This window comes from Balaenoptera borealis (assembly GCF_965194805.1).
Source record: "Balaenoptera borealis genome assembly, chromosome: 6".
Lineage (NCBI taxonomy): Eukaryota > Metazoa > Chordata > Mammalia > Artiodactyla > Balaenopteridae > Balaenoptera > Balaenoptera borealis.
In genome coordinates this window covers 28447536-28472390 of record NC_138863.1, presented here as the reverse complement: position 1 = coordinate 28472390, position 24855 = coordinate 28447536, and the positions used below count along the sequence as shown (strand labels likewise).

The 24855-nt window shown below is 40.9% G+C and overlaps 1 protein-coding gene, 1 long non-coding RNA gene and 2 pseudogenes across 8 annotated transcripts in view; 1 reads left to right on the top strand and 3 right to left on the bottom strand.

Moving 5' to 3' along the window:
• Positions 1–614: 614 nt before the first annotated feature.
• Positions 615–24855, top strand: part of CCNYL1 (cyclin Y like 1) — a 51278-nt gene continuing 27037 nt past the window's right edge. For 2 of the 5 annotated variants that reach the window (XR_014246055.1, XM_082397144.1), the window contains exons 1-4: positions 6850–7560; positions 16665–16739; positions 18627–18661; positions 24712–24812. Coding sequence is in view for 4 of the 5 variants with exons in the window: in XM_082397144.1 (XP_082253270.1) it covers positions 7335–7560; positions 16665–16739; positions 18627–18661; positions 24712–24812 (437 nt within the window). In the remaining variant the exon portion in view is untranslated. Of the gene's footprint in view, positions 844–6849; positions 7561–16664; positions 16740–18626; positions 18662–24711; positions 24813–24855 lie in introns of those variants that run through there. The other 3 variants (XM_082397145.1, XM_082397143.1, XM_082397146.1) reach the window with 3 other exon arrangements.
• Positions 850–6910, bottom strand: LOC309630901 (thioredoxin, mitochondrial pseudogene; annotated as a pseudogene). Its single transcript has 2 exons — positions 6689–6910; positions 850–4456 (listed from the first exon to the last, which is right to left on the bottom strand). The product of its transcript is annotated as a thioredoxin, mitochondrial pseudogene (transcript).
• LOC309631139 lies at positions 8139–12413 on the bottom strand. The gene is made up of 2 exons (XR_014246090.1): positions 12375–12413; positions 8139–8469 (listed from the first exon to the last, which is right to left on the bottom strand). It is a non-coding gene; the product is annotated as an uncharacterized lncRNA (long non-coding RNA).
• On the bottom strand, positions 21451–23316 carry LOC309631120 (10 kDa heat shock protein, mitochondrial pseudogene; annotated as a pseudogene). Its single transcript has one exon. The product of its transcript is annotated as a 10 kDa heat shock protein, mitochondrial pseudogene (transcript).

Below are 24855 nucleotides of genomic sequence, written 5' to 3'. Positions count from 1 at the left end.
AAATGCTGGGAGGAAAGGCGCATTGGCATGATTAAGAAAAATACAATTGAAAGCATCTAATGTGTTTTTTTTTAAACACTCTGCCTTGTTCTAAGTGGATTTGGCAGTGAGTTATTTCCTGGGCAAGTGTAGAGGGGAGCTCTCTTATGAAACTAGTTAAGTGCAGGCCACATGCTTTTACAGTCTTTGGAGCTGGGAGTAGAGCTGGCATCTGCTTTAGAAAACCAGGAGAGAAAGGCACTTCCAGAAGAGATAGGCTCTTCCACCCCCACTTGGAGGTGATTGAAGGAAGCACTAACAGTGGGCTGAGAAAGATTTTAGATTTCCTGTAACACTTAGACAAATGGAAGTAAATAAACCATTAAATAGCAGAGAAAAATGACCGTCCCAGGAAGGCAAAAGGAAACCCCTACTCTCTCTTAAAACTGCAGCCTTTTCCTAGAACTTGTCACAGAAAGTTTGTCTCTGATGTTTGTTTTGGAATTGTAGCCACAGGGGACATTTGGGGCCAGAACTGACCTGTCCAGTGAGCATTAATTGCCCTGATGGTATGGTAAACTAACACCTTTTCAGTTTTTTTTTAGCGCATCATTTCAACTAAATTCGCATTCTCATCTCAACGGACTCACTTGGCAGAAAGAAACCTAGATGTTGTGAGAAGAGAGAAGGTGGGAGAAGAGTTCAGAAGGAGTAGAAAAAGACACGTAGAAGAGACACTGGGTAGTTTACTACAATGGTACTGAATATACCAGTACCATTGAATGCTCTACTTACTAAAAAATCCGGATTATAATGTTCTGAAGTTGGGAATGAGAGAAGTCAAGTTGTTCCACATCAAATCAGGTATAATAGTTATTCTTAACTTTTTTTGTTTACATACATCATTGAGAATATGATGATAAGGGTAGACTCTATGTCCAGAAAAAAATGTACATATTACTTACACACAGAATCCTCTTCTATAAGAACTAGTCGTAATACTCAAGATAGAATCCAATTAGTTACAACACACAAATATGATATATAATCCTGTTCACTTGACCATCATAGACTTTCTTGCATCTAACCTAGTTTCATTCTAGAGTTTAAGCCTCTCTCCACTTTTTCTGTCCTCTTAGCTTAAGACAAGATCATTACAAAACTCCTTGTATAAATTTTTCATACGTGCTTGCAAAGGGCTATGAAATTTTATCATGATCCTTCTTGAAGTTGAAACTTCTCTAATCTTTTCTTACAGATTGTTTGTTACAGAGAGTGCTTTCAATATCCAGTCTCAATATCTAGTTCTCCCTTCTGCATTAGTTACTCAGCTATATGATTACATTTTCTGAGCCTCCCTTGCAGCTCTGTGTGGCCATGTGACTAAGCTTTAAGCCAATGATATGTAAGTACTGTACTATGTGGATCTTCTGAAAAATCTCCCTTCTCCTCCTTCACCCTACTGTCTGGAATGAAGTCACAATAGCTGGAGACCAATAGCCATCCTGGGCCATGAGTTTGAGATGTGATGGATAAGACTATCTGTTGACTCCCCTATTAGAAGATAAATTTCATGAGAACAAGGACCTTGTTTTTCTTGGTCAAAGCAACATTCTCTGCACCTAAAAAGTGTGGCCTGTGGTAAGGGCTCGGGTATTGAACAGCTACTGAGTGAATAAGATGAATGAATGAAGGAGTTTACTCCAGATCCATGTAAAACACTAATCATAAAGTTCTCCCAGGGAATGTTCAGCCATCAGTAGGCATATGCAAGGTGTAAGATTCTATCACAGAATCAAACTCTTGCTTAATTCAAACCACATTACTTCTCTTTGCTTCCTTTTGCTCTCCAGACTTGCCACTGTCATAAAAGGATACAGTTTTTTCTTACTGCCCTCCAATGTTCTCTTAAAACAAAATATTTTCAAATCTATTTTCATAACGATGCTTCCTAATATTTTTTCTGCTTAGCAAATTAAAAATTCTTTAATTTTCAAGGTCTCACCTACCTATTTTTGTATGCATCTGCTGTTAAATGCAGGCACTATTTTCAAACGATCTTAGGCGTTGTCTCAAGACTACAAGAATCATCCAAAATGGTATCTAATGACATTCCTAGGACTTCAGACAATATTATTATTGTCATGGAATGTAGTCAGTAGGTCCTAAGGATTTAACAAGATGTTGTTTACTGAAACTGAACTTCATTGAATCCTTTCCCATTCCACCGTGGTTTCCCACATTTCAATCTGTTGCCTGTTTTTGTCCCCAGACCTTACTTATATCTTTTAAACAACTAAATTAAATATTAATCATCCTTGCTTCCCTGATATTTGAGGTGACCTTTTCCTCCTGGTAGCCTTTTAATAAAGAAGAATATTCCCTGTGGTCTTTTTTTGGTCTCTTATGTGATTAAAGGGTTTGTAAAGTTCACACTTTTTGCAATTACATGCCATTTTCTTCTTAATTTTTTACACTCTTCCCCCCAAAGTTGTTGCTATGTCTTTTAACTATTTGGAGGAACAAATAGTTCACATCTTCCACTTTTGTGACATACCTATTTATACCTGAGCTCCTTGGTTTTTGCTCAAATTTCTTTTCAATTTATCCAACTTTGAGGGAAGATATTATTTCTTTTTTTGTTAGGTATATTGAGCTTTTCTGATGTGTAAACTTCTCTACACATTATCCTCTCTTTCCCAGAGTAGCTTTCCAAACAGAAGCCTATTATAATAGAGAAAAATAGAGGTCGTCAGATGAGCTCTTCCTAAACCTGTCCTCTATCAGAAATGTCTCAATTCTGACAGACCCAGAATAGAGGTCTGTCACCCAGGTCCTCTCTCCTTGCTTTTCTCTCAGTCCAAAGCTAATCTATGCCTGCCCTGGAATGCATCCAGTTCTGCTTTCTTGGGGACCTCGCTCTGTCAATTCTCCTGTCTCCTCTAACCTCAAACTCCTTTTTTCTCTATCAGCTCTCACCCTTTAACATATAAATATACTCACATTTTTTTTCCATCTTAAAAAAAAAAAGCATTCTTAACTGTACATCTCCTTCTAATGACTACCACGTCTCTCTTCTCAACCAAATGTTTAGGAAGAGAATCCTTGTCTCCATTTTCTCACCTCCTATTCATTTCTTTCTTTTTTTTTAGAGGGGATCACATAAAGTTCTTTATTACAGACCTACAAAAAATGAGGGAATTATGTATATTACTCTCACTTGTTTGGGTTTCGTTTTATTTTTAATTTATTTTTGGCTGCGTTGGGTCTTCGCTTCTGTGCGAGGGCTTTCTCTAGTTGTGGCCAGCGGGGGCCACTCTTCATCGCGGTGCGCGGGCCTCTCACTATCGCGGCCTCTCTTGTTGCGGAGCACAGGCTCCAGACGCGCAGGCTCAGTAATTGTGGCTCACGGGCCCAGTTGCTCCGCGGCATGTGGGATCTTCCCAGACCAGGGCTCAAACCCGTGTCCCCTGCATTAGCAGGCAGATTCTCAACCACTGCGCCACCAGGGAAGCCCTGGGTTTCTTTTTTGCTTCTTCTGTTTTTTTTTTTTTTGTTTTGTTTTGTTTTTACAAAACAGCAGCAGGAAAGAAAAATGCAGGAGGCAGATGAGCCAGGCACCGGGGTTCAGATCAGAAGGGAGCAGGGAGACCAAGCTGTTACTGCAGGCTGGCCCCGGGACTCTGTCCTAGCATCCTGGGAGCACGGCAACAAGCCCTAGAAGGAGCAGAGAGTGGGTGAGGAGACGGCTGTCCCAGCTCGGTGGCGGCACCGCTCCTTGGGCGGCCACCCTGGCGGTCAGCCAGGTTGGGAGCACTTGAGGCTCCTGTGTTTGGAGGCCTGGTCTCCAAAGCACGGACCCACAGGGGCCAGGCAGAGGGAGGAGGTAGGAAGGGCCGGCACAGAAGGGCTATGAGTTCTATCTGGGTCCCCCGGGACCACGGGGCCCAGGTGGGCAGGGGCAGTCAGGACGCTTCCCTGCTTGTCAGACAATCAGCTTCTTCAGGAAGGCCTCCAGCTGGTCCTCATCCTTGATGCCCACAAACTTGTCCACCACATCCCCATTCTTGATGGCCAGCACGGTGGGCACAGCTGATACCTCATACTCTATGGCGAGGTCTGTGTGGTCATCAATATCCGCCTTGGCCATCACCACCTTTCCATGCTGCTTGGCCACCACCTTCTCTAACCTTGGCCCCAGGATCTTGCAGGGACCACATCACTGTGCATGGAAATCCACAACCACTGGTGTCTCACTGTTGACAACTCAGCCTTGAAAGTCTGGTCCATCCTGGATGTTAAAGGTCATTGTACAGACTCTGGTGGTGTATATTGACTGGGCTTGGCTGGGTGTTACTGTCAGGTTATTAGGACTGCGCTGTGGGGTCTGCAGGGCCCTGGAGGCAAGGGGCGCCCACTGACTCTGAGAGGGCTTCCTGCAGATTATGGAGGCCAGGAACCTCCCCAGGAGAAGTCGCTAAGCCATCTCCCTGCAGCGAGAGCAGAGGGGTGCACAGCGCGGCCCTCCCCACCGGTCAAGGGCACTTCTGTTCCCTATTCATTTCTTTACTCACTGCCTGCCATCCAGCTTGCACACATCCCCAGTCACCCAGTTGCCGCAGCCAATGGTATTTGTAGCTTTCCTGCCTCATGGACAACACTGGACAATTGAGAATGGAGCATCTACTGGCCAGGTACTGTGCTAGGTGCTCTGCTCCAGAAATGAGAAGCAGATGTGATCCCTACCCTCATGGGACTCACGTGATCAGTCATTCCTAATTAATACTCAGGTCCCTTGATTGCCACTGCTCCCTTTGGCAGGTTTACTTAAATGCCACTTAAATCTCCCTATTTTTGAAGACCTCTTCTTTCCTTCCCTTCCTTCTCTTCCTTCCTTCTTGCTTTCCTTCCTCCCCTCCTTCCTTCCTTCTTTCCTTCCTTCCTTTCTTCCTTTCCTTATTATACATGTCTTCTCAAGGGAATCACTTCTATACCTACAGCTTCAATTACTTTGTGTATACTCTAATGACAACACAATTTTAAATGTTGTTTTCATTTACCAGTTTTATTTTACATAGGATGCCTCATTTACTAAAACCATAGATTCCAAGTTGCTCCATGAAAAATGTGATATTCTTAGCTGTCAACATTAGGGAATTTCCCCAATCACATTTTTAAATTGATTTAATGTGTTATTTTTGAAAACATAAGTTGGGATATCACAAAATGGACTTAGCCTGCAGAGGCTTACTTTCAACCTGAGAGCTCCATTTCCATGTTCCGCTTAACAGAACCCAAAATGATCTTCCTTCCCAAACCTCTTCCTTTTCCTGCACTATCTAAGAAAAAGTAACCACACTCTACATAGTTCCCTAAGCCAGAACCCTAGCAGCCATTTTTGCTTCTCTTTTCCCCTTCCCGCTCCATATCTAGTCACTGAGCACTTCTATTCTACCTCCCAAATGACCTCAGATCCTTTCCCTCCACTCCAATCTCTGCCACTGCCTTTAGTTTGAACCCTCACTCCTCGCTTAGATGAATATAAAGTCTCTTAATGGGTTTTGTTGCTTCCATCAGTCCTACTTATTCTCAAGCGTGACCTCACTACAAACCACCTGATAGTGACTCCTTAACTTCACAACATTCAATGGCTCTCATGTTTCTGGGAAGAAAACCAAGCTCTTTACCCCAGCATCTACTTGGGGTTAATAGACCTAGGTTTGAATTTCAGGTTTAAGTACTTTGCAGCAGTGTGACCTCAGACTATTGGGCTCTCTAAGCCTTTGTTTTCTCACCGTGCCTGAGGTCACTGAGGGCAGGACTATTTTTCACACACGGGTGCCTGGCATGTAGGAGGGACTAATCAATGTTGAATGAAGGGAAAGTATTTTAAAATCCACATCAAAAAATTGTTCCTCCTTAAAAAAAGAAAATCCTGATACACTATGCCACTTCCAACCAAATTTGACTTCTACCTTTATTTTCTGATGATCACAATAAGGTGCCTTTGGGGATCCACACAATCAGGGATCAAATCCTGGCCACACCCCTGAGCAATCATGTGACCTTGGGAACGTTACTTAGCTTCTGTAAAATCTGTAAAATGAAGGTTTCTGAGGATTTTGTTCCCGAGGGTTAAATGAGTACCTCACTTGGAACGGGGGCGGGCGCATAGTGTTTGCCAAATGTTAACTATCGTTATCATCTTCATCAAATCAAGACCGTGGTACTTCACTTTGTGACTCTCAAGTTTGTATGAGAAAATCGTGCTTTATGCGTTGTTGTTGGCTAAAGTAGGGAAACCTGGAAACTCCTGCCGTGGAAGAGAGAAACAGGCGAGAAAAGCGAGTTGCTGAATCCCAGCGCCTCAGAGGTGGGAGGGAGGAGTTCGGTACCTAATTTACTGATGAGGAAGTGGAGGGGTGACGTGTCCTCGAGTCTCATTCAAGACACAGCCACAGCTCTTTATTGAGAGTAGGACCAGGGCCCCGGGGGTTGCTATGGTTAAACTGTAGGCGGAAACTAACACTCTTTGGAAGGCAAGACAGGAGGAGCATTCAGTTATAAAAAACGGTCAAAAATTGGGGTGAAACTAAGTTCGCTGAGCAATACATCAAATGAGTCAACTGTCGACCCGGTGAAACCGAGTTGCTAACTGAACTGGCATTTTACGAACAGGGGCTTTCTACAGAGCCCACTGACTCAGGACGGCTTCGATTAACAAACTCCCGCGGCGCTCCCCGCAGGACCGGAGAGCTCGGAGCGCGAGAGATGAATGGAAACCAGAGTCCGGGGCGCGCCGCTCGGGGGGCGGGGCAGCCGCGGGCGGGGGCGGGGCACTGTGAGTCACATGGCTGCGCTCTGAGGAGGGCGCGTGGAGGGAACTCTGGTCGTGATTGGTCCGTCGTAACCAGGTGACCGAAGGACACATTCCGGTAGGCAAGGGCCGGCCGGGCTAGCTACTTTCAGTCGGGAGGCGGCGGCGGAAGGAGGAGGAGCTCCGGCTGCGCTCTCTCCCTGCAGTGGCTGCGCGTCTCAGCGCTTGTCTGGTTCCCACCCCTTTTAAATAAGCCGGTCTGGTCACCGCCCTCACAGACTAGTTGGCTCCGGGGAGGCGGCGGCGGCGGGGGTGCGGCCGGGGCCGGGCCCCTGCCCGGGGCCCGGCGGCTGGGCGGCTGGGCGGACAGGAGAGCGGCGGGCGAAGTCGCGTCTGCATGTGCGGCACAGCCCCGGCATAGCCCGGGGCTGCCAGTGCCCGCCGCGCCATTGTTGGGGGAGGGGGCGGCTTCTGAGCTCGGCGGAGTCGGGGGACGAGCGGAGGCGGCGGCGGCGGCGGCGAGGAGTGAAGGCGCCCCATGGGGAACTCGCTGTCTTGTTGCCTGTCCCCCAATGCCAGCCCCAAGTTGGGCCGGCGCAGGGGGTCAGCGGAGCCGGACTGCGAGTCTGAGGTCTACAAGGCGGCGGCCGGGAACGCGGTGGCAGTAGCTCCGGCGGCGGCTGCCGTGGAACCCGCCGAGTTGGATTTCGCAGGTGGCGAAGGCCACCACCTGCAGCACATCAGCGACCGGGAGATGCCCGAAGGTAAGAAGCGGCGGGCGCGCCTCGCCCCTCGCGGGGTCGGCGCCGTCTGCTCTCGGGCTTACCTCTGGCCTCCGCCGCCCCCAGGGTCCCCCGGGAGGGAGACGCCGCCTAGGGCTCCTTCTTGCCCAGAGTTGGCTCTCCCAGGGCTGGGCACCGGGGACGAAGGCTGGCTCTGCTTGGCGTCCCCACCCCTTATTCTTTACCAGTCGCGTCCGGCCAGTCTCCTTCCCTCTTCCCTACCCGAATGCCCAATTCTTTCCCCCGTTCCCATTTCCCAGCCCGGCCTGAGACCCTCCAATCCGCGGCCCTTCCTGTTCGTGGTTCTATTTAACATCTCGTGGGACTTAGCAGAGACTTTCTGGTGTATTCTCTCTTTTCTTAATGAAAACTTAAATACTCTAACTTCGGCGTATCCATCCCGTCTCCCTATCCAGATGGTACCTAAGCGAAGGAACTAGGTAAGGGCCTGATGATATAGATAACTTCTATTCGTTAAGGTAGTTGATACTCGAGACAATTAAGACAAACATTAGAGGATTTGTCATTTAAATTCAAAATAGAGATGGACAGAGTCAGTGTGGTGTTCTTAACTAAAATTCTTTGGATTTTAATGTTTTCAGTCGCCCTGATAGAAGCTACTTTATCCCTTCTAACTATAATTTGAACACGATAGGAAAGAAAATGGTGGGAGAGGGGCTTAAAATAACTGTGAACGGTGTGAAACGTTACTGCCACGGCTGCAGAGAATAGTTGTTGGGTTTTTTTTCTTTACCAAAGGAGACCCCATGGAGTTCTGATTACTTTTAAATTCCCACTTTGACACAAGTATGTCTTCAGCTGCACAGCCTTAACCGACTTCTTTTGCACGTTGCCTGTTCTAAGGGAGGGGTGAGGTGGTTCCTGAGACTGCTGGGCAGAAGTTTCAAAGGAGAAAAAACAAATTCAGATTGTAATTTGTAATATAAAGGTTTGGGAGTTAACATACCACATCCATCCTGCAGAAAAATGTCTCCATGGCTCCCTCCTCCACCCCACCCCCCCCACCCAGTAGAATACTATTTAACTTTAAGAATGTTCAGGTAAAAGTTCTGAAGACTAAGTGGCTGGGGGTGGGTGTTGTCGGGGAGGAGAGGAGAGAGAGAAGAGAGGAAATGTTTGATTTTTGCCTCTAGAATTTTGGAAAGGGATGGCTCTAGGTTAAAAAAAAAAAATTTCTGGGTAGCATAGTGGCACTTTAATAAAGACTGTTCTTTGAAGTATAAAACATTGTATCATAAAGATGTTAAAGCCCCACTGGCCCATTTGTTTCATTTAAATGCCAGAGATTATTTCATTATTTCATAGACGAAATGTCTTACAGCTCTTCTATTTAAATTTTAGTTGGGTTTATTTAATTTCTTTAAAAGTTAGAATAATTAAGCCTGTGGATTCACCCTTATGATGGACGTGGCTTTGTAAGTGGAAAGTACTCCCTTTTCAGAATAGTTAGATATTGTGAAAGAATGAACAAATTATGTGAATTAATTGTAGCTTTAAACACAAAGCACGTAAGTACTTGTGAAAACTGCTCTGCTTGTTGCTATAAGGTAAGCCTCTAAATGATTTTTAAAAACAGTTAGTAGTTGGCTAGTGTAGGATGAGAGACGAAAATTGGACCTTTATAGAATTCTTTTAAGATGTACAATGCATTTTCTTGTGTATTTCACTTGGCCCTTCCATCTACAAATAAGGCCCGTATATATTCTCCCTCTGTTGCCGATGAAGAAGCCAAGACTTAGAGATCTGAAATGACTGTGTAACACAGCTACTGAACAAAAGAGACAGACTTGGGAGGTGGTAGATATGCCAAATTCAGTTCTTGGGATGCTTAAGAAACTGTTTAGAGTGCACCTTATATTTTATAATTTATCCATAAGTTAGGCCTATCTCAGCATACTCCAGTTTTGATTATTGCCATTCCAGTTGATTGTACACAACTCAGAAGCAACATTTACCTCTCCATTCTCTGTCTGTACATACATTGCAATGGATATGAATAAAAGTAGAAGTCATGAAATAGCCTAAATTTATCAGTCAGGTAAACACGTTGATATAATTTAAAGAGTTTGTTCTGGTGAAATCCAATTGAAGCCGAGAATGCCCTGCACAGAGGGACACTAGGGGAAGCTGGTAAGCGGGCAGGTAAGGTACTAAGCATTTAGCATACGACTATGTATGGTAAGGAAGGAGTGCTAAATCAGGAACTGGAAAAATAGAGTTCATGAGTACAGAATTTACCTTTTTATGTTTAACAGGATTGTTAAAATTTCATTTCAATTTGTCTTTTTTGGGGGGGCATTCAATAAAGTGATAAGAGAAACCTCAATTTCAGCATTTGCCTATTAATGAAGTTTCCATAGAAACAAGGTCAGAACACCAAATATAAAGCACAGGCACATTGGAAGTTTGCTCTTAATGTCTTTATTTCAGACAATTTTGTATCAGTTTCCCTGGAAACTGAGAAATACCTACTCAGATATAAAACATTTTGGCTTTTCTACAGTGAAGAATTATTTGGTTACTTAGAGAAAATCGTCCATAAATGATGCTCTGTCTTGTTCTTCAGAAACATTGGAGAAGAACATGATTTCTTCAAGCCATCTCAAAAAAGTAACTCGTAAGAACGTAGTATAGATTTCAGATAGACTCAAAAGAATTTTTTACTACTTTGTCTTTAACAGTATATCTAATATAACTGATGGTAGTGTCATAATAGAAAATAAGATGCTACGGTCCTATTATCTGATTTTATTTTTATTCATCAACTTTTCATACAGCCTTTATGTTCTGGCCTTAGGAGCTTTGCTAATTTTCTGGTGAAAGGTGCTCTCTCAAGTGACCCCTACCTCCCATCCCCCTGAAGAGTGGGTAGGGAAGGAATTGGCAATATGATGTGGAAAAACCTCTGAGCAACAGATCTTTCCTTTTTTTGGTGACAGTATTAATAAACATTTGATGTAAAAGGTTTAGAAAACACAGAAAAGTCCTTCACTCACACTCAGAATATCCAGAATTTTTATTAATATTTTGGTGCTGATTCTTCCTGAACCTTTTGTATGCATATAAACATAACATTGTGTTTATTTTACAAAGATGGGATTGTTCTTTATGTGCCACTTTGTGACTTTTTGTTATAAAGAAAAGTAACGGCATGCAGCTCCGGGAACCGTGCTGGCACCTAGAGAGTCCTCCAGGGTGACGTATTTCCATGCAACTGCGCATGGCTCTACAGCCTGCCTTTTACCAGCTGTTTACTGTGCCATCGAATGGTTGGAGCATAATTCATTTACCCAGCCTTTATGGTTGAGCATCTTTTATAATCCCATTATAATGCTTTATTCAGGGGACACAGGTAAAAACTGATGCATTGTATTGATACTTCCCTATAGCATTCTGATTGTACACTTTGTCTTACGACTTCATTAAATTCATAGGGTGAGTCATTTTGTAGTAAAGGTATTTTAACATTAAATGTTCTTTTCCCAAATTAAAGTTACCATTGATTTTTCACTGAACATTAGATTTCCTCTTTTAGGTTTTCGTGGTTCTTGGTAACCTGTCTTGTGTCTTTGATTCTGAGTAACTAAACTACTACTCTAAGAGATCTGAAATTAACTCTGGTCTTAGGTGACAGACACATCAAAAGACAGCATTAGAAGAAATCTTAGATGATGTGGGAAAATTGGGAGAAACTTAACTGGTTTTGGGTACACTGAAACCTGATTATTAGGCACCATTCCAGAGGCAGGACAAACAGTGGTTAGACAAGACAAAACCCATATCCTAACTCAGGTCCTTCCTTTCTGGAGGTGCCTGGGGGCTGACGACACAAGAATAACATCAGGTAGTGAGAACACTAAGAAAGAAAATGAAGCTAATGGGCTGGGGAGGAGGACAGTTTTACAAGGGGTGGTTAAAGACAGCTTCTCTCCTTAAGCGACCCATGAGCAGTCCTAAGAGAGCCACGTGAGGCTGTGGGAGAAGAGGCTTCTGTGCAGTTCCTAAGAAGGGAGTATGCTTGATGCGTGCCAAGGACAGAAAGATGGGTGGCTGCAGCTGAGTGAATGAATGCCAGGAGGAATATGGGGGATTAAGACCTTGTATGCCTAGTGGGCCTTGACCAAAAAATATGAATTTTAGCCTAATTGTAATGGGAAACCATTGAAGGATTATATGCAGGGGAATGATGTTAATTCTTAGAAAAAGGGAAGGGGGGTAGAGAGGGTGGAGGGAGATCAGACCAGCTACTGTGTGAGAATAGACTGTAAGGGTGGAAGGAAGCAGAGAGGGAGACCAGTTAGGAGGCTGGTGCGGTAGCTCAGGTGAGAGCCAACAGTGGCTTGAACAAAAAAGCGATATTAATAAGGGTCTAAAATAGGCTGTAGTATATAGATTGCTCTTGCATTTCGTTTGATTCTCACCATGTTCTGAGTTAGGTAGTGTAGGAATTCTTCTCTTAGGTATAAATTGAGTTGTCCAAGGTTTTAAAAATGAGTATTGATAGAGAGTAGGACTGTAAATTCCAAATGCATGGCATATAGGAACAGAATTTATTGTTGACATTATGTGAGCTTCTTTGGAATACTACCTTTTTTCTCACCCTTTTTTGTTGTTGTCGGTTTAGTGTATTAAAGTAATAAAACTTAAGAGTTAAAACAGTAACACTGCGTAATGTGAAATGAAATGAAGGTAACTTGCAACCCAGAAAGGTTCTTAAAAGTCCAAGAAACTGAGTAAAGTACTCTTTAGAAATATATAAAGCCAGGTGTACTTACCTATGTGTCACCTCTCAGTCATGATCACTGTAACACTTGATTGAGGATTAAAATAAGGCAAAACTGAGAACCAGGGTAGAGGCAGGTACAGAAGCAGTTGGAAACCAGAGCTGGGAAGTTTGGAAGCCAGGATGGTCAGAAGCTAGGAAAGCAGGATCAAGGCTTGGGTGAGCAGTAGCCTGGCAGGTGCAGGAGCCTGCTGTGTCCCCGCTGGTGAGGCCGCCCAGCTCAGGGCCGGCTGGCGGGACCTCCCTGACTGCGGTGGCAAGTGTGGACTCAGAGAGATGAGATCATCAGTTTCCATGGTAATTGTAAGGGTTGTAATGTTTGTCTTATGAGCCATAAAACTAATACACTGTACAGTACAGGGATGCTAGGGCAGTTCAGTAAATGCAGTGGTTACCGTTAAGTAAACTGGTGCTCAGCAGTTGGCCCAGAAACTGCTGACATCTCCTGTTTATTTGGAATATATTGAAATCAATATGTTGATATTAATCGCTTTCTGAAATATGCTGCTTCTGTCAGATGCTTTCTTGGTCACTTCCCTCTCCCTCTAATAGTTTAACAAGGAAAAATCATTTATCGACAGTTTGATAGCATAGTTTTAACACTTTTAGCCTTCAGTAATGCATTTCATTTGTTCTAAGTTGCCTATGTTTTCACACTTTTAACAACTGCAATTGAGATGGATCTTAACAACTGGTAGAATCTTAGATTGGAGGAAAAACAGTATTCAGTGTCGGTGGTGTTTTACAGGTTTCCTCTGAGGAATGTTTACATTAAGACCGAGTTTAATTTTTTTTTAATCATACTTTTTCTACATCGACCTATCATGCTGTCAAATAAGTTGCAATTTAAATTGATAATACAAAAATGATGGGTCTTAAAATACAGTTTTAATCATAACCCCTAATCATGAGCTCAAGAATATCTCTCCTGGGTAAAACATTCTTAGAGGTTTCTAAAGAAATAACTTTCGGAAGAATCCATGTAATTTCCTGAATGCACAGTAATTTCCTGAAGTCTCTAAATTACTGTGTGTGCATGTGGTGGGGAGAGGGATGAGAGGGATGGTGGGTGGTAAAGCTTTGCTTAATAGTTGGCAGTCTTACCTTTGTGATAGTGAAGAGTGTGGTAGGTTTTATCATAGTCTCCTTAGGCTCTTGGGAAGATAGTTAATGGGAAGTGCAGAAATATTGTGTGTATGTATGAGTTTACTGTCTAATGGCTCACATGTCCATTCTATAAGATAATGATGTGGTATTTTTCATTAGCAAAAAGTGCAAGTTATATAGAAAATTGTTAGTTACATAGGCTATAAACAAAAGATTAATATTTTCTGAAAACCTCATGCAAACTGACAGCAGTAGGGCCCTGGTGTTTACAGTACATTCAAATGATAGGCCAACTCACCAAAGTGGAAATACCACTGATAACTGTGGGAAAATGGTCAAACTGTGTAATCAAAAGAAATACAAATTAGATCTACAGTGAGGTTCCTCATTCATATCAGTAGGAATTTTTTTTTTTTTTCAAGTATCCAAAGCAAGGGTAGGAACTCAAAATGTCATGATTGGTAGCATTATACCCTAATGTGCCCCCCACCTTCTTTAGGAAGCAATTTAGCATTGTACATGGAGCCGTGAAAGTGATCTAACCTTTTGGCTTAGTCATTCCACTTCCGAAGATCTTTGCTAAGGAGATAAAACCATTATTTTAAAAAACTATGTACATGAAGATTTTCCTCATAATATTTTAAGAATAGAACTTTGTAAGCACCAATCCCCAGCAATAGGGGATTGGCTAAGTCCAGTATAGGAATAACACTTGATGGGCCAGTGTGTATTCATTAGACAATAAATATGCAACAGTGGGGTGGAGAGCGCTTGTTAGTAACAAGAAGACATAAATTGTACACTAATTAGAGCTTTTTTTAACGTATAAGAAAAGCAACTAAAAGTAACGGTTGTGAATCATTGTGTGTTAATGATTGTGAATGGTTGTGTGTAATTTTTAAACAGAGCATCGTTTTGTCTCATGCAGATTTTTGTTCATGATATTTGTTAAAGGAATGAGCAAGTGACTTTTACCTTTCCCCACCTTTAGTGTGATCATCAGTACTGCTGATTAACCAGGTCTCCTTCAGTTGCAAGTTAAAAGAACATCACAGAGTTAAGCACTACTTGACCCAGGAGTTAAATGATCTCCTCAGTTCTGCTCTCCTCTGTTGATGTCTCCTGAAAAGCCTTTCCCCTCATGATAGCAAGGGGAGTGTCCAGCAGCTCAAGACTAGCTAAGGATCCTAGAGTACAGTTCTGCCTTTCTCTTTTCTTGGGAAGTCCCAGGACAGCTGTGATTGATTGGCCGGTCCTGGGTCCTGTGCCTACCTTTGAACCCCCTAGGATAGAGTAGGGAGAGTGCCAGCTTTTTTCTGGTCACTTGGGCTAAGTTTACTTTTTTTTTTTGCATGTTGTCATTTCTTTTATCCCAGCCTTCTTGATTTTTGTATTTAGATCTGTAGTAGCACATCTTGGTTTGGCGGGTGTGTGTGTGTGTGTGTGTGTGTGTGTTAAAGCTTGCTTCTCTTTGATTCTGGCACTTAATTTTCCTGGACTTCCATTGAAAATTGTTAAGTTTTACCATGCCATAGACACTGATAAATAATACAGCTACTTTGCAAACATTTCTGCTTATTTTTTAGATTCAAATGTAGTCTATTTACTTTCTTTTTGGTATAGGTAAGTAGTCATGAATTCTTTCGGAAGCTATAGGTTAGAGGCAGCTGTGAAAGTCTCTGCCTGCCATTTTGTGTACAGCTGAAATAATTTATTTTCCCATTGTCTTAGTTTTTCAAATATGTAGGAGAAAAAAACTTTAAAATAATTATATGGGTCTTTTACATAAAAATGTTGAATAGAATATTTTCTCCAAAAGCAGCTTGATAAACTTCAAATTCAGTGAAGGAATTTTCATGAAGAACAAAGCAGTTGGTTTAGCTCTGTAAATTACTAGTGCTGGCAATGACATTAAAATGGATGGCTCAGATTCCTGTTAAGACGGGAAGTCCCAAATTACTGTTCGTGCAAAATTCTTTCTGGGTGGGAAAAGGGGATTCTAGGTAGATACATTTGTGGAATGCTGGGTTAGACAGAATTCACTACTAGACTAATTAGTTTTTAATATATCAATGTGTGTATTCTTTGGATTCTCTAAGAGGCAGGGATATATTTGTATTTCACTTTGACCATCAAAGCCATCTTTCAAAAACAGATCAGTTATGATGTGGTTTGGGAAATAATTGCCTTAACCATTACTCTTTATCTGAATCTTGGTCCAGTTTCTTAAAAGATTGGTTAAATGGTTTGAGATGGACTTTGCTGAGGAAGTGTCATAGGGCTTTTATGTTTGTTTGTTTGTTTTAAACAACAACCTTACTATCCTGTGTGGTAGCTTGTGCTTGTTTTGTATTTCTGCCTAAATAGAAGACGCTATCCCACCTTGGTGCAAGGTGGGCTACAGGCAGACCCACCTTTTCGTGTAGGTATGGCCAAAATGTTTTTCTAGTAGCCCTATGATCTGCTCCAGAAAGTACTCTTATTGAAGCCCCAAATTAATCATGCAGCGTGGAATGAAGAGGTGAGTTTAGCTTTGGAAATAGAGGGCAAAGTTAAAAATCACTATCATGGAAGTGTTCCTCTAGATTAGGACATTGAACTTTTATGTAGTCCTCTTAAATCTGCCATGATGAATAGCCCCCAGATAAACCACAGCCAATTAAATGAGTTCATTTGTTGAATGGAGTTAGAATTAGCCATTTGATTGTCTGAAGAACATTTGCCAAAAGCAACTCACTTCGTTTTGGCATATTTGATATATTGAGCTGGTATCTGACAGTAGTTGGCCACAGCATAACTTGCTTCTTGAGACTGTTCCTGGAATGTGCTAGTAATAGCAGCTTTAAAAGAGGGTGACTGAATTTTTAATTGATAAATAGGAGGGGAGTCACATAGATGATTCATCTAAAAATGGCATAGATTATTTAGGTGCAAGTTAAAGAAGTCTAAGACATAGCCATGGTTTTATTCCACATGTATGGAGAGTTTCTACAACTTTGCTGTTTCCCAATAGAATTTTTATATTGTGCCTTTACTAAAATTGCCTTTTTGTCATTACTAAAAGCTCTTCTCAAGACTATTAAAAGTGGTTTCAATCAATGTGTAGCTATCTTTAAAATCATGTATTTTTCTACTCAACTAAATCACCACACCTTTTTCTCTTCTTCCTACACAGACTTAGCTTTGGAACCAAACCCTTCTGACCACCCAAGGGCAAGCACAATTTTTCTGAGCAAATCTCAAACAGATGGTAAGGCAATGCTTTTTTTTTCCCTGAGAAAAAGAGTGAAAACTGTTTTTGTTTTGTGTATTATAGGAGGTATTTAGAAAAACTCTTACAGTGGTTTAAATGTTTCACTTTTTTTATGTATTCACTTGTCTTATTTTAATATGTTGATGATACAGTTTCCTTTAGTTGTCAGTGTTTTAGGGAGGAGAACACTTAGACTATCTGTTTATACATTTTGCCACCTCTTTATCAACATAGTCAACTGGCCACATGATTTAGATGTGGTCTATTTCTCCATGCTACTTTGTCCTTTTCCCCTTGCTCCAAAGAGCACATATGTTAAAGACAAATGATAGGGTTTAGGTCACAGTTAGGTTTCCATTTGATCAAATCAGAAAAATCAGTTGTTATATATGGGAATTGAGCCTTGTGATTTTGGCCCTGTTTTACACAGTGTTCAACCAGACGAGCCTATCTCACATCCAGATTTATGCTACTCAGAACTTTGAAGCTATTCAAAACTTTCTCATCCTAATGTAGTGCTGTGCCAGGGTAATAAGAGCAACATGCCATATGGGGTTTTCCAGAAGATTATCCTCAGCATGTGAAACTCATATAAATTTCCTGTGTCCTCCTTGTTTTAAGATGAGAATCAGAACCGTAGAATTTTTTGCACTCCTGCTTGCCTGCTTGTCTTCCTTAATGTTATGTTAAATCCTAGTTTATTTGCTAAAAAGCCATACGTGACCAAGTTTTTCAGTTGATTACGAGAGCAGGAATACAAGAAGTGAACATTCCATGATATTTAAAGTGAAGCAGCACAATAAAAAACGGAGGTTTGGTTTTTTGTTGTTGTTGTTTTGCTTTTTGTTTTTTTCCGTTAGATCACTGGTTTTTATAAAAGGATATAACTCAGGAACAGCCAGATGGAAGAGATGCATAGGGCCAGGCATGGGGACAGGGCACAGAGCTTTGATGCCCTCTGCAAGGGTACTACCTGTTCACCAACCTGGAAGCTCCTGGGGTTTCTAACTTGCATTTTTCTAGTGTGTGTACTTGAGCCACTCATTTCTGGTTAGGCTTGCTCTATTTCTCAGTTTCTTCCAGAGCCATGAGCTGCTCACATGTAGAGGGGCTCTGGAGACAGTAAAAGAAAAGCTGTCCCATGCCTGTCTCTCTCTTCAGCCTTAAGGAATCCGTGCCTGTGATGCCTGTCTGGAGTTAAAGGAGGCAATGTGAGCAAGAGTGTGGCCTAAGACCCTCTTCAGGCTTTTATTCTTCTGGCCTTTGTTGGAGCAAAACAGTTTTGTGTGCTGTAGATATGTTCATTTAGGTCAGCACACTCATTTTAAAATTTACGTTTAACGTAGGTTACTTTCCAGTTGTGTATTTTTTCAGTAAGGTATTTGAGTAGGTTACCATTAAGTGGTTCAGGATGCTTCCAGAGATACTGGTGCGTTCGGAGATGAGTGCCTGGCCAGAAACTGGTTCTTAGAGTTGTCATCTGTAGATTGTGGTAATTAAAGTATGCTGTGTGTAAATGAAGAATTAGAAAATTCTCCTGGCTAGTAGTTCAGCTATGCAGCAGGTAAATTTTTTTATTAGCTAAGTTTCTCACCTGGCCTAATTTGCTTTGTCCTTTTCTTTTGTAAATGGGGAGTCTTTCATTTGTACCTAATACAGAATATCTATTAGGTCAAAAAAGTGAAACTAAGTTTTTAGATTTTATTTATAGGACTCATCTTGCTGGGTGATTTAAATTATATATTTTGTTGGAAATTATTTTAAAAAATAGAATGGAATTTTATCTCATTGTGTTATTGGTAATCCATCAAATAATTAGTGACTACTTTTATTTTTCTATGGCATTTGTATCAGAATTCATCAGTTAATTTTTTTTATTCTTAGTGCGGGAAAAGAGGAAGAGCAACCATTTAAACCATGTAAGTAAACAGTTGAAAAGTTAAGAAATTAATAGTTTGAATTAAAAATATGTCTGCCATGATTCCTAAAAATATGACGGATCCAATACTGTTAGCATGGACCTCTTTTTGGTAGATTTTCTAAATCTCTGTTTTCCTAATTATCAAATGTATTCAGGAAAGTCTTTGACTTAGTAGTGCCCATTTTTTAAGGGTTCTGACATTTAAGTTAAATTTCACTAATATGGTTGTAGTATAAAGATCTGCCTTAAATTCTTTTGCCTTATTTTTTTGATCTTATTTTTTAACCAAAGTAATAAAAGTATGACAGGTAAGTTAATTTTTAGCACTGTCCATTGACTTCTTGTCATAGCAGGTGACAGCTTAGCTTCTTCGGTCCACCATGACGTTATTTCCCTCCCTGTGTTCCCTCAACATGTATCAGTTTTTACTAAATCAGAATCAATGTTTACATTACTACGACTCTGCAAATATTGTGCATTGCTGAGCCATATAGTTCTCTGACTGTGCCTCCTCCTTGTACACCCTTCATTCTTTTTCTTAAATATTAATGAAATTGGAGCACTTCTGCACTTCTCTAGGATAACCCAATCCCCCTTTTCCTAGCCAACGTGATCTCACACAGCCAAATGCAGTTAAGTAGCTCCCTGCCCAGTCTCCCTGCTTTCACATTCTTCATTCTTTCTGTGGAATTAATTTCCTGACTATATTCGCTTGCCTGTTTTCTAACAGCTATTTTTTTCCCCAAATGTTTTAACATTTGTCACATGCCTATCAAAAAAATTTTCCGTCTACTAAGCCACATCTGTTCCATTTTTTTCTTGGAGACACTTTTCCCCAATCTTTTGTCTTCCTACTCCCATATAGACTAGTGTTCCCCTAGGCCTGCTCTATGCCTCTTTTCCTGGGATATCTGTGTGAAGTCATCTGGGATCTCACATAACTCTGCTCTCTTATGTTGGATCCCCTATGTCCTAGATTCTGTTTCCCTCTTGTCTTGTTATACTTCCTTGTTTTACTGGAGCACATTTTCCTGGGAAAAGGGCACATGGGCAGAAAGTTTATAGAGATCTAGCCTCTCTGAAACTCCTTCTATTTGATAAAGTATAGAATTCTCAGCTGAAACTAATTTTTGCCGTTCTGAAGACATTTCCCTCTCATCTTCTCATTTACACTGTTGCTCTTAAACCTGTTGACATTGTATGGTACATTGTACATTACCAATTTTAGTCATTTTCCCCCATCCCTTCCTTCTCGGGAACCTTTTAGTACCTTCCCTCTCCCTGGGATTTTGAAATTTCATAATTTGGTTTGGTATAGACCTTTTTTGTGTGTTTCTTTGATATTCTGTTTTTTTTCTTCCAGGTTCCTATTATTCGGATGTTGGAAGTCTTAGACTTACCCGATGACTAACTTTTTTCCCCTCCTGCTTTGCATTTTGTCTTTTTGTCCTGCTTCCTGGAGATTTCCTTGACTGTGCTCTAATCCTTCTATTGAATATATTGTTTTGTCTACCTTATTTTCAATTTATAGAGTTCTCTTATATCCTGTCATTCTTTTTTTCACTGATGCAATTTCAAGTTCTCATTTGCTCCTGAGTTTTTATCACTCCCATCAATTCCTTCTTCCTGTTTGGTTTTGTTTTTTTTTAAAGCATCCTTATATTTTATTTTATTTATTTATTTTTTGGCTGCATTGGGTCTTGGTTTCTGCACGTGGGCTTTCTCTGGTTGCGGTGAGCTGGGCCTACTCTTTGTTGGGTGCGTGGGCTTCTCATTGCAGTGGCTTCTCTTGTTGCGGAGCACAGGCTCTAGGGCGTGTGGGCTTCAGTAGTTGTGGCTCATGGGCTCTAGAGCGCAGGCTCAGTAGTTGTGGCGCGTGGGCTCAGTTGCTCTGTGGTATGTGGGATCTTTCTGGGCCAGGGCTTGAACCCGTGTCCCCTGCATTGGCAGGCGGATTCTTAACCACTGCGCCACCAGGGAAGTCCCATTCCTTCTTCCTGTTTTGATCTCTTACTTGTTGGGGGCTTCCCTCAAACGTGTGATGGTCCTTGGCTGTCTGTTAAGATCTAATTGGAAGCATCACTTGGACAACTCGTTAACTGATGGGCCTCACTGCAAGGATTTGGGGACCACGCCTCTGAACTCTGAGCCTGCCTTGGGTTCTGTAAGACAAACTGGTTTTCTTGTTCCTGTCCTAGTCACTCTCTGTAGGTACCAAGGTTGTGCTTCCTCTGTTCTGCCATGTCAGTTACCACTCCTTTATCTAGTCTTTTCACCTTTCAAACATTAAAAATCATCTGCTGTTTATCCTGTCTTATGTATAGCTTTTTTAAAAAATGCCTTTAATTCTAATGAGATGATATCTGAAAGAAGGGGGAGAGGAAATAGATTTGTGGTCAGTCTACTCAAACTTAGATTTATTCTTTGAATATAGGTTCTGAGTTTGAAGTTTAATTCAATATAATTAACGATATTAATTCAGACAATATTTTTGATTATACCTATAATTAGAATATTATACTTTTCTACTAAGGCCTGGAGTATGAATTCTATTCAAACCACTCACCCTACCATATTGTCCATTAATGTGCAACATAGATGGAGCATTACAGACTTTTCAGTTAAAGTCATTGATTCTTAATAAACGTATCCAAAACTTGTGAAAAGGGGGAAGAAAAAAGTGAACTTCAGCTTTATTCTCTTTTTTTTTTTTTTTTCATTTATATACTTTTATTTGGGAATGTTTAAATCAATACAGAGAAAACTAAATTTCAGAGACACTGAATATCATTAGTTTGGATATCATTACTTTATTATAAAAGAAACACGGAAATTATTTACAGGATGAAAGATTTCAGAACTTCAGTGGCAGCTTCACGTGATGCCATTGGGGGAACGGGCAGCTTCACGTGATGCCATTTCAATAGTGACTTATTTTAGTCGACATAGTTTCCAAGAATGTCACCATCTCTAAATAAGAAATAATCCTTGTCATCTAGAACTACTTTGGTGCCTCCATATTCTGGGAGAAGAACTTTATCTCCAACTTTCACACTAACTGGTTGAATCTCTCCACCCTTTCCTTTAGAGCCTGATCCAACAGCTACTACCATTGCTTGCAATACTTTTCCTTGCGATTTTTCTGGAAGCATAATGCCTCCTTTGGTTACAACTTCGGGTGCACTTCTTTCAACTAATACTCGGTCAAAGAGGGGAAGAAACTTTCTAAATGCCTGTCCTGCCATGACTCGGGTTGCCGCCCTTCGTACTCTCGCTCTCTCCAGCTTTATTCTTTTAATGGGTTAAAATCAGAGGCAGTAGGCACAATGGGAAGAGTCATTGGGTGGGGGCAGGATTTCAACAGGCACTTGACCTTTAATGATAAGCTTTGAGGGTTGTTACTTACTAGCCTCCTAGGTATGATTATTTTCTAGTCTTCACCATTAAACCTGAAGTCTACTAAGCAACCTTTCCCCTTATAAAGATTGTAAAAGTCCATGTATTTTGTCCTTAGTGCTGAATGAAGATAAATACTCTTCTTCAGTGACCAATTGAAATAATACCTATGAACATTAAACTGTCAGTAGTGTTTTTTGCTACTTGTTTTTTTTTTTTTGTATTTGCATTTTATACCCTTATGTGTGTCAGTGCAGTTTATTGAGGTTGTGAGCCAGCAATGGTAAGGCTTTAATCATAAAGGACAGTTATCTTAAATTTTCAAGCAAGATGAGAGGAAAGTAATCTGCTGGCAGCTAACATATCTAGGCTTTGCTCAGAGGCTTCAATTCTGCCATCCTTTAGTGAACACTAGATGCTGGAAAGTTTGAATAGTTTCAGGAGTAGGCCTGTGGAAGTGTTTCTTTTGTAGGATCGAGCCAGTAGACTGTAAGTTGCTGATACATTAAATGAGCCCCCATAGGACTATAGACCACATCTAATTAAAAATTTTAAATGTTTTAGCAGTAATATTTCCAAAGACAAATCAATATACATTCATAATAGAAAAAAAAGTTTTTAATAGAGGAAAACAGGATAAATAGCACCCAGAGCTCTACCAACTAGTCTATATTTTGGTACATTTCCTTACTATTTTTATTCCCCTCATATATATAGATTTTTGGTCAGAATTGACTTTTATTACGTGTAGTGTATGTCATATTATACCCTAATAGTAGTGACCTTAAAAGATAACCTGCTTCGTTTAGAGTCAAAGTATTTGAATGAGTGAATTTTCATTTTTCATGCTGTATCTGTTTTTTGAGATTCTAAAATTACACATTAACCAAATAGCTTAAGGACCATATCAGAGTTTTAGTTTAAAACATTTCTAGCTTGAAGGAGAAATTAGTCTTCCAAACAGTGATACTTTTCAAATATGTTACATCTAGAACTTTTTGTTAATAAGGAATAAGTGGCTTTGCATAAAGCATCTGAAACAAGCAAAATGGTGTTTTATATATGCCATTTGGATATTTCTGATTATTGGATACTGGCAATTTTTATTTAAATGCTCTGTATTTTAAAAAGCATCAACTAGATTTTCTCCCTGCCTCACCTTTCATGTATTTGTGGAGGACATTGATGGGAGAGTGTGACAGCATGGTGAAAACTATTTTATATTAATAGGAGGAAGGAAGGCTCATCTGAATTAGTAAGCAAACAAAAACCAAAACCAAAACCCAGCTTTAAAATTGTTTGTATTCTGTGGTATTAAAGAATGCTACTCTTCCTTCCAGTGGCTTTCAGTGATTGGGATTTGGTTATTGGCCTTACTTTAAGGAAGAGAGTTGTCCTAACATAGTTTAGGCCATTTTAGTATTTGACTATTGCCATGTTCATGGGCTCTTCACAAATAAATGGATACTTCTAAAGTGTTTTAAAGATAGTTCATTCTCTAGAGGGTCTCAAAAAGTTCTTTGTCACCTATCCAACACCACTGTAGATAAATTCTCACGAATTTGTATCTTTAGTAAGATTTACCTCCAGTTGTAACTGATCTTAAATAATTTCTCAAACACTTGTTGAATCCTAATTTGTCCCAGATTCTGTGCTCAGTAGCTGGAGGTAGGAGAAGAATCTTCCTAACCTGGAGAAGCTTGTTTACTTAAGAGGGTGGTACTATGCAAGCAGCTGAGACCATGGAACAGTTGGTAAATTAGATGTGTGAGTGTGCAGAAAGTGAGAAGTTTTGTGGTGTGCCTGCTGGCAAAGGGATCCTAGAGGAAGATGGGGTCAAGCTTGCTGGGACAGGAGGAAGAAAAAGGCACTGCAGGCAGAGAGCAGCATGGGTGAGGCAGGAGTGTCAAATAACACGTAGAACAGAATTAGTACAATTTTGAAATGAATGGCAAGTATTCTCTGAGGTTCTCACTTGAGTAATGTAATGGCAGTCTTACTTAAACATGAAGTGAGAAGTTAAATTCTCAGAGTTGTTTTATCCGTTTTTTTTTGGATGCGAGAGAATCCTTAAGCAGTACCTTTTTGTCCTCCAGATAAGGAAGTTGAGGCCCAGAGAGACTTACGGCCCCCAGCTTTTTAGCGATAGAGCAGCCCTGGCATGCCCAGCCTCTGATTCGAAAACGCTTGTCTCGTCTCACTGTCTCCTGAACGAGTACATTTGTTATTGGTGTGCATTGACTGCAGTGAAATGCTCCGGCATCGGTATTACAGAAAGCATTACGTTTTAGTGTAGTAAATGAATAGAAATAGGAAATCTCAGCTGCATTTCATTGCTTAAGGAAAAAACCCTGAAATCTTATTCTAAACTTTTTACATTATTATAAAGGTAATTTATAATAGGCGCTTGCCAGGTTTGATTATAGGTACTATATCAAGGCAGCATTTTATAACCCATTTCTCAAAGCTCGTCTGTGGAAGTCAGAGTATAGAGGTTTCCCATAGAGCTGCACATGATATCACACTCAGGCAGTTCATGGAGTGTAAGAAAAATCTTAATGCTTTATCGTTTGACATTTTAACCAAGGAAAAAAACACACTTTATAGGTTTAACTTACTGTGACATTTTCTTCTATTTCCCTTCCCCTTCAGGTATCTCCAGGGCAGCTTACTAAAAAGTATAGCTCATGCTCAACAATATTTCTAGATGACAGCACAGTCAGCCAGCCTAATCTTAGAACCACAGTAAAATGGTGAGTACAAGTAGGTTGCCAAGGGCTGAGTGACAGACCCCCT